Source organism: Dysidea avara, chromosome 7 (assembly GCF_963678975.1).
Source record: "Dysidea avara chromosome 7, odDysAvar1.4, whole genome shotgun sequence".
Lineage (NCBI taxonomy): Eukaryota > Metazoa > Porifera > Demospongiae > Dictyoceratida > Dysideidae > Dysidea > Dysidea avara.
The window spans coordinates 3,395,398-3,404,560 of record NC_089278.1 but is presented as its reverse complement, the minus strand read 5'-3'; the positions used below and the strand labels follow the sequence as shown (position 1 = coordinate 3,404,560).

Sequence of the window (9,163 nt, the reverse complement as noted above, 5' to 3'; positions counted from 1 at the left end):
TATAATAATTATGTAATAAATAAACTATAAAAATATACATACGTAGTATATATACACATAATCGGTACACTATTCCAGTTAGTTTATTGTCTGCATCCATGAAGCAGGGACGTTTATGCTGTAATCTTTTCCTTCTTCTCATCGTTAGTGTTACCAGTGTCCTCACACACTTCACACAAATACAAACCATCCACATCAACACCAAAGCTAATGTTGAATGTCATGATACACAACGTCCCAATCCTATCAGAAACATGACACACAACCAACAATAAGGACCAAATTTATCATGTCATTGCCCTCTAGTAGTAACCCGGCAGGATGAAAAATAAATAATAATGTAAATCATTTCAGCTGCAACTGACTGTTCCTTTTTTTTTTTTTTTTTGAGTCTAATATGACTGCTCTCGATCCTGACAGGTGCAAAAGCTTAAAGTCCTTCTGCATGAAATAAAGTGATGGAGTTCTCCTTTACTACTACACCTGTTACTGTGCTTGCACTATACTGTTAAAGAGTCTATACAGCCATATTAGCACTCTTTTTAAGATTACATGATTTACATTTATTTTTGGGTTTGCCAAAACATTGACCTGCCACATCTGTGAAACATAAGATAAATTTGTCATGGCCTAATGTACAGTATACTGTACTGTACATTAGGCCATGACAAATTCAACTTTTAATTATTCAAACTGACATACATCAAACTAACTGAGCAAACATTGTTGAATAATATAGGGATTTCACAGAACAATCGACTACTCTAACAGAGCAATCATTTCGGTAGTTTGGATGCATATCAGTTTGAATAATTAAAAGTTGCAATGCTAAAACAAAAACTGTGGCTATATGTGACTACTTTCAAGTAGTAGGCAAAGTTACTTTAATGGCAACACTCAAGTTACATGGAATGAAGGGAGACTGCATGACTTTAAGATTTTAGAGTAAAACTTTTTGTAGTGTCAGAATAGTGTGGCTATATTAGCTAGTATCTGCAGGAATTTCTAGCTGCAAGATGTATACAAGCCAGATTTCAGAGTCTGCAGACCTCTTAACTTTGAAGGTGACTGCGCCCAGTGCGTAGTTACACTGCATGCAGAATTCACTTTCCATTTTAAGTGATGAATTTAACCCAGGTGCATGTACTTGGATTGAATCACACACACACACGCACGCACGTACGCACGCACGCACGTACACACACACGGCAGTCTGGCCATACAAGACTATACGCGGCAGTTAGAAGCCCATATAAATTGAACGGGCCAGCACTATACTATATTGTGGTGATGATTTGTATCACATTCATGATTTGCAAATCAGCTTTGTGATCACCTACAAATCACCTTCATGATTTACAATTCAGCATCATAATTTATAAAATCAATATGTTGACAACTATGATGATTTATAAAATCAATATGTTGACAACTATGATGTAAATGGCACCAAGCAGTAGATGAAAGCTATCATGTGCAATTGTCATCAGCTGATTCCAGATACACTGCATTCAACAGAGAAATTAGTTTGGTGACATTAGTGTACATCATAGCTACAGCTTTTGTTGTTGCATGCACTAGCCAGCTTAGCAAAGATTTAACAACTTTTGCTGAACAATCGACTAAAGACCAATACAGTCTATAGCTATATCAATAGCTATATCAATAGCTATACTCCTGCAGGAATCCTTCAACTCAGCAGATACATTAGAAAGACATGGCAAAAGAGGAACCGCAGGAAGTTCCTAGTACAGTACAACAGGGAATTCAATAATATACATGCACCCATGGGTACTGGACATACACCAACATAGCTATATACATACCATTCACACAAAGCAACATAGGTCCGATCTGCTCCTACGCCATCTGATTGATCTTGTTGAGGATACAAACAAAAATATCAAAAAATTATAAATGCAAAGAAAGGATACTCAGAATTATAAGACCAACCATTGCACCCACTCCCAACACAGTACACAGTCTCTTGATTGCCATGGAAATTGGTCCAACAGTTGGCTCTGAGCTGGAATAATAGCTCATCACTATCATGTACAAGTCGTATGATGCAAACATCACCACAGCTGAAGCTAAACATTACACATGAGCTCAACACTTCACCTAGTATAGTAGTGCATTGCACTTACACGTATGAACAGCTCCGTTCTCTTTTTCATTTACAACTGCAACCACGCCCATTCCAAGAGACGATATTAACGACAGAATCATAGCAAGTCGCGAGTTAGAGTACGCTTTGTTCGCATTATACAGTAGGATAGACTCGACGTGGAGAAACACAGACCCAACAACTAGTCCCAACCTAAACAAGTACTTCTCTGGTGGATACACTCCACAGTCACTGATCATCGGTAACCAAACTGGCACGTGTCCATACGAGACAGCTATTCCATAGCATGCAAAAATTGTAGCCAGAACGATCGTAGCTCCCTGAACAATCAGGAAGCGAAGCGTCTCCTTAGTCAGAACCTTCATTCGTCTCAGATAGTGTTGTAACACGTGACTACTACTACTACTACTATACGCCCACCTACTTAATTGGGAATGCTTGGTTTCACTCAATCAATTTTTTTAAGCAGCATACATCTACTGGTAGACAAATGGTTACCAACTCTATAGCAGTCCAAGTTGCCTCACTCCATACATTAATGCTCTAGCTATAATATTATACCATAGATCCTTTAGTAAGAATACACATGTCTGCAGAATTGTCAGAGGCTTATTACTTTAGTTCTGCGGCAACTGAGGTTGCTGTTTGTACCAACATTTTGTTATGTCACATAAGTTCCTGGTCACATCCCAAGACATGAATCACATGATCATGCAGAGGAAACTCCCAGCTTAGAATTTAGCTATAGCTACATTCCATGAAATTTGTCACTTACATTTGAGAGTGATCTCCCCATGGTCACCTCATGACTGTTAGTTCTCAAGCACCACATTCCACTGTAGCATTAGTGTCTCTTAATTGTGAGAGATGAAATTTGATCTATATGTTTCATGCCAGCTGTTAGCCATTTGAGTGTTAAGCGAAAACAAAAAAAAAACTATATCATTCATGTGTGAAGTTTGTGCTTCAGCCGGAACATACAGACATTGTTTGAACAACCTGCCCAGGTTGCTATATATCCTGTTCCTCCATGCATGCTCTTCTGGATCATGAGATTTTACATTTGTTTCATATATACACTTGTGGCAAGCCATCAGGTAGCTATAGCTAGCTAAGTCTTCTAGCTTTAGTTTCAGTTGATATGAAAGTATAAATACCTACATGATGAGCCACGTATACCTTGCACTTCATCAGTCCAACTGTGTAAATTTGACAATGATTCAAATGTGCATGATTACTCTTTCATGTTAACAAATATAATCTGTCAAGCCGACTCAGGAATATTAAAATGTTCTTAAATGTAGTAGCTGAGTGTTAATGATTTGCTGCCCCATAACAAATGATGTCTGAACTGTATGACTGACTTACACTATTTGATTATTTCAAATGTAAATTTTGTACAAAAAGTATCAAAAACATTTGGATATATACATTTAAAAATAAATACAGTGGATACATACACGCTTTATAGTTAATTGACTAAATTACACAGTAATCTTTTTCTTCTTCTCATCATTAGTGTTACTGGTGTCCTCACACACTTCACACAAATACAAGCCATCCACATCAATACCAAAGCTAATGTTGTATGTCATGATACACAACGTCCCAATCCTACATACAACAAAATATTGTATCAGTAATAACTTACATTATTAATAGTAGTATGTATAATGTGGCCAAGAGAGCCATGCAGTATGCCACACCATGCATATATTGACAGAAAGAAAGAAAATGCATTTTCACACATGTAGTGCTGGCTGGCATTTGTCTGGGGGGTTGTATTCAGAGGTGGTGGAGCAGGCCAAAGAGTGAGGGGGCCAGGCCAGCTGTAAGCTGAAGACCAAAAAAAAAAAGGTAATCACCTGCTGACAATAGCTGCCCTCCACCAACTATATATCTCCAACTACTATACACATACATAGCTAAGTAGCTTGTTACACTGCTTCTCTGTATTCTGAATACTGTGACTGCTCTATTAGAGTATCTAGATCTTGACTGTTCTATTAGAGTATCTTGATCTTTTCTTACAACTGAACATTGTCCCATAAAAGTGGGGGGGGGGGGGGGGGGGGATCTCCACTGCCTATGATTCACATGGCTTTTGGCTATATTGGCAAAAAATTTGCTTGTAAAATGCCAGTGCCTATAGCTGACTAGTTACTATAATATTCAGTGCTAAAAACTGGAGATCAATCATTCACATACAATTGCTTCAATAATCTGCTTTCATGTATTTGGTAGCTACCTGTATAGCTACATGATAAATGTATTAACTGTACTCATTGCAACTGTCAAATGGGAAGGACAACATGTGCATGGACAGCATCACTTGTGTATGATCAAGCAATTGGCAATAAACACTTACCATTCACATAAAGCAACATAGCTTTTGTCTGCACCAATACCACCTAAGTAGCTTTGTTAAGGACATAATTGCAGACTTCATATTCATATCAACAACATAATCAACTTCCTCGACTATGGAATTCCTTTCCTCCTATAAACATATTTATAACGATGTTAGTGTTTATAGGAGGAAGGTTAAAGTCCTCCTATAAACACTGACATACAAACAGGAGGAACGAAGGTGTCAGTGATTTACAAATACCTTGGAACATTTTCACAAAACACTTTAACCCACAAAACTCATACACCAATCATTTCACTATGATTGATGTAACATTGCACTACTACCCCTATTGACTGATTGATTTATTTAAAACTTACAGTACTTGGCAAAACTGTTCCTCCATACTGGAGTACACAAAAGACACAACACATACTATTATAACACTACCCACAACACTAAGAACTATAATAATTATTATTATCAGGATAAGTCATTAAGATGCTGGACATCACGAAAATTACCAATATCAAACTAGAAGGTAACAAATTCCACCACACTGTAGCTTGGTGTCCGTAAAGTAGAGCTGACTAAAGTTCTCCTTGTAACGAAAAATGTCTGCAAACCATGGTGAACACCTAGTTCTGTATGAATGTTTATGACCAAAGTGTATTGGTGGCTGCAGCAAAATACCCTCACCAAAATAATGGCCAAACATGGCAAGAATAGTTTGGTAATAGTTAATGTAATTATTGTATTTTGGCTCACTAGCAGGCCTTCTGTAACTCTATTCATGCTGCACTGTAAAGTTTCTATTACTATAACTATTACAACACATGTAGAAAGGATACTCAGAATTACAAGACCAACCATTGCACCCACTCCCAACACAGTACACAGTCTCTTGATTGCCATGGAAATTGGCCCAATAGTTGGCTCTGAACTGGAGTAATAACTCATCACTATCATGTACAAGTCGTAAAATCCAAACGTCACAACAGCTGCAGCTATCAAAACATTGAGCTTTAAATATTACCCATAAATGGCTCTGACTGCATACTTACTTCCGTGAATAGCTCCGTTCTCTTTTTCACTGACAACTGCAACCACGCCCATTCCAAGAGACGATAGCAGCGACAGAATCATAGCAAGTCGCGAGTTAGAGTACGCTTTGTTCGCATTATACAGTAGGATAGACTCGACGTGGAGAAACACAGACCCAACAACTAGTCCCAACCTAAACAAGTACTTCTCTGGTGGATACACTCCACAGTCACTGATCATCGGTAACCAAACTGGCACGTGTCCATACGAGACAGCTATCCCATAGCACGCAAAAATTGTAGCCAGAACTATCGTACCTCCTTGAACAATCAGGAAGCGAAGCGTCTCCTTAGCGATCACTTTCATCTCTTTGTCGTAGACTGATCATATGATCATAGACTGGTACACGCCTACTTCATATCCGTAAGAATACGGAGCTATAAAGTATAGATTATATATGGGCATACAAACAAGTATAAAATAAAGGACTGTTTTTAGACACAGTTGCTACACCACTGCCTTGTCTTTCTTTGCAGACTGATCGGCCATGTGACAACTGCTCCCATCTGAGTCACAAGGCACACGAACTTCACACAGATACAGATGTTGCATATCAGCAGCAAAACTTGCATTGAATAACAGTATGGCCATTGTTCCAGCCCTGCATTATGATGATACACTGCATTAACACACTATGTAGCTATACAATGCATGGCCCGGATTGAATTTGTATTTGTATTTTAAGGATAAAGGCTTATGCCTGTACATCCATAAACAAATTATGTACTTAGCTATTCTAATTACTATACAAAATCAAATAAGCAATTATACTGTAGTGTCTGTCCAGCAGTGTTTTAAAATCATTGACAGAGGGAGAATCAACAGATTGGGGTAATGAATTCCAGTCATTGATTACTCTGCTACTATAAAAATTAGATCTTGTATACGAAATTACGAATCAGTGTGATGTTTGAATAATTTCCTTGTGAAACTCACTACATAGCTAATCCATTGGAAAAATTTGCAAAAGAATTGCATGCAACAGATTTTACTATTCAGTGTATCCACAGGTATTGGCAAGCTGACTCTTGTTGGAAACAAAATTGAAAGGTCTATAGACTCATCCTATTGAGACCTTCAGCTATAGTAGTGTGACTAAGTATAAACTATTTTCAACATGCATTCATACATTCAGCTCACTGATAAACTATAGACTGTTTAGAAAAATACATGGTTATTGTCCGGTGGCCTTTTCACACTAGCTATATGCACACAATAGCATGCATTATATAGTCTCAAACCACAAGTGTATGTATACTTACCATTCACAGATTGCAATTTGAGTTTTATACTTATCCCAGTCTGTGGCTGTATGAGGTGACATTAAGGAACAAAACAGTTAAGTTAATATAATACAGGCACATAATTTATACATGCAGCTGCACTACATGCACAGTGAAAAACATTGACTTGTAGCTGCCTTAAGCATCTGAGTACGAGGGGTGGTAGCCCAGGCAATATATATATATATATAGCTAGCTACAGCATACTTATTCAACCATGCACCAGAAACATTATAGCTGTGTGATTGTAATTGCTAATGCATAAAATGCATGATCAATTAGCCTATTATGCAATGCTATGCAGATGGCTCACTGGAAAGTAATTTGAACATATAGATGTAATGGCCTAGACCAACCAGTGTAATAAGAACATTGATATTGTATACTGGATGCTCTAGAGTATCGAGATGACTGTTCTATTATAGTATATATTGAGATGACTGCTCTATTAGAGCATCTCGATCTTTTTGCAAATTCAAGTGACTGAAAAGTGGTCTGGCCAATGCCATGCAGACCCTGGATAAATAGCTTTCATCATTGAACTTATAATGCAAGGTATAGGTGTAGGGTTTTTCATTGTCATCTGCACAGTGTAGCTCTCTTAAATTTTTCCACTCACGCACAGACTGTCAAATATAGCCTCTACTGTGTACAGCATCAGCTTTAACTAAAAGCCATATAAACCATATAGCTTCTACTAATACAGATTATGTTCACAGAGATTCTAGGGGAGAGAAAAGAAAGTGCAGATGAATATATGCTAGACTATTTTATGAGTCCAGCATAGGAGGCCAGTGTGTAGCTCTTCCAGGACAGAAAATCTTTTGCTCTCTATCCACCATGCAGTGCATTGTCATGAATGCCATTAATTAAGAAGTCAGTAAACAAACCCTAGCTATTTACGGCTTGCACTATACATATACTATAGCATGCAAGATCATATGATGTAGCATGGCCTTGTAGTATAGCTTTATATTAAAGTTAGTGGCATGCATGCTCACACACCAAATAACTACAGTGTATGAAACCTCTCTTAATAAACTCCCCAAACTAAGGACACAATAGAAAAAAACTCCATAATATGGACAAAACTTTGGTCCCAAAAGGTCTGGTTAATACATTTTTTTTACCTCTGAAAGAGGAAACCCTCTATATTACAGCAAAAAGTGGCTGAATGTCCCGGCGTAATAGAGAGGTTCCACTGTAAATCTAACCCAAATAAAAACAACTTCCATGTACATGCAGAATCCCATAACACCAGCACACACACACACACACACACACACACACACACACACACACACACACACACACACACACACACACACACACACACACACACACACACACACACACATACAGAGCAAGGATACACATGAAGATGAATGTCACAAATGATGCAACTCCAACCACGGTACAAATTTTCTTGATAATGAGAGAGATGATGCCAATGTTGGGTTCTGCACCAGAGTAGAAGGAGAACAGCATCATGTATGCATCATAAGCTAGGAACACCATCACTGCTGCAGCTGCATGTACAACAAAAAGTATATATGCATGATGGACGGACATAATATTGGACAAGTAGAAATGTGTGTCTTACTGGAGTGCACACTGTTATTTTCCTCTTCATTGACCACTCCCACAATAGACAATGCTGCTGGTGCCACTATTCCTAGCACTAGACCAAGTTTTGAATGAGAATACGACTTGTCCACATTGTATATTAAAATAGAGTCCATGAAAAGGAGTGCTGAACCAATGACCATTCCCAGTCTGAAAATGTACTTCTCTGGAGGGAGCACAGCGCAGTCGCTGATCATGGGAAGCCAGGCGGGAACATGACCCAACGACACTGCTATCCCGTAGCACACAAGGATCGTACTCAACACAATGGTGGGACCTTGTACCACCCAATAACGGAGAGATTCTTTCGCCAAAATCCACATTGCGAATAACACGTGATTTAGCCACACCCACACTTACATAACAAAAGAAGCACCTTAGTTAGTGCTCTCAGCTCTTCTATCACCTAGGAGCACCACAGGTGCTGAAAAATGAGGAACTTGCCGTCTTCGCAAACAAGGGGCAAGCATGCAGGACCGCCGAGAAGATTTAGGGGCCCAGAGCAAATTAGAATGTGGGGCTCCCTATAACCCAATAAAGAAAAAGAGACAAAAGGACATTAACAGCTAGAACAATTGAGCTTAGTAAACTACAACAGTAAAAGCAAGTTAGCTACTAACTGATAAGCTCAGTTTTAGCATGCAAACCAAGCTAGGGGGCATGCCCCTCCCC

General features: G+C 38.5%; 3 protein-coding genes across 3 annotated transcripts; all 3 read right to left on the bottom strand.

The window, feature by feature from the left end:
- On the bottom strand, nucleotides 1–2,535 carry LOC136261001 (DNA damage-regulated autophagy modulator protein 1-like). Its single transcript, XM_066054962.1, has 4 exons — nucleotides 2,148–2,535; nucleotides 1,935–2,090; nucleotides 1,827–1,869; nucleotides 1–243 (listed from the first exon to the last, which is right to left on the bottom strand). The coding sequence occupies exons 1-4, from the start codon at nucleotides 2,491–2,493 to the stop codon at nucleotides 114–116; spliced, it is 675 nt and encodes a 224-aa protein (XP_065911034.1). The 5' UTR covers nucleotides 2,494–2,535; the 3' UTR covers nucleotides 1–113.
- A 953-nt stretch (nucleotides 2,536–3,488) lies between these two features.
- On the bottom strand, nucleotides 3,489–5,956 carry LOC136261000 (DNA damage-regulated autophagy modulator protein 1-like). Its single transcript, XM_066054961.1, has 4 exons — nucleotides 5,543–5,956; nucleotides 5,330–5,485; nucleotides 4,497–4,539; nucleotides 3,489–3,742 (listed from the first exon to the last, which is right to left on the bottom strand). The coding sequence occupies exons 1-4, from the start codon at nucleotides 5,886–5,888 to the stop codon at nucleotides 3,613–3,615; spliced, it is 675 nt and encodes a 224-aa protein (XP_065911033.1). The 5' UTR covers nucleotides 5,889–5,956; the 3' UTR covers nucleotides 3,489–3,612.
- On the bottom strand, nucleotides 5,947–8,860 carry LOC136260998 (modulator of macroautophagy TMEM150B-like). The gene is made up of 4 exons (XM_066054959.1): nucleotides 8,469–8,860; nucleotides 8,239–8,394; nucleotides 6,845–6,890; nucleotides 5,947–6,183 (listed from the first exon to the last, which is right to left on the bottom strand). Exons 1-4 carry the CDS (start codon nucleotides 8,812–8,814, stop codon nucleotides 6,030–6,032), a joined length of 702 nt encoding a protein of 233 aa, XP_065911031.1. The 5' UTR covers nucleotides 8,815–8,860; the 3' UTR covers nucleotides 5,947–6,029.
- Nucleotides 8,861–9,163: the final 303 nt, after the last annotated feature.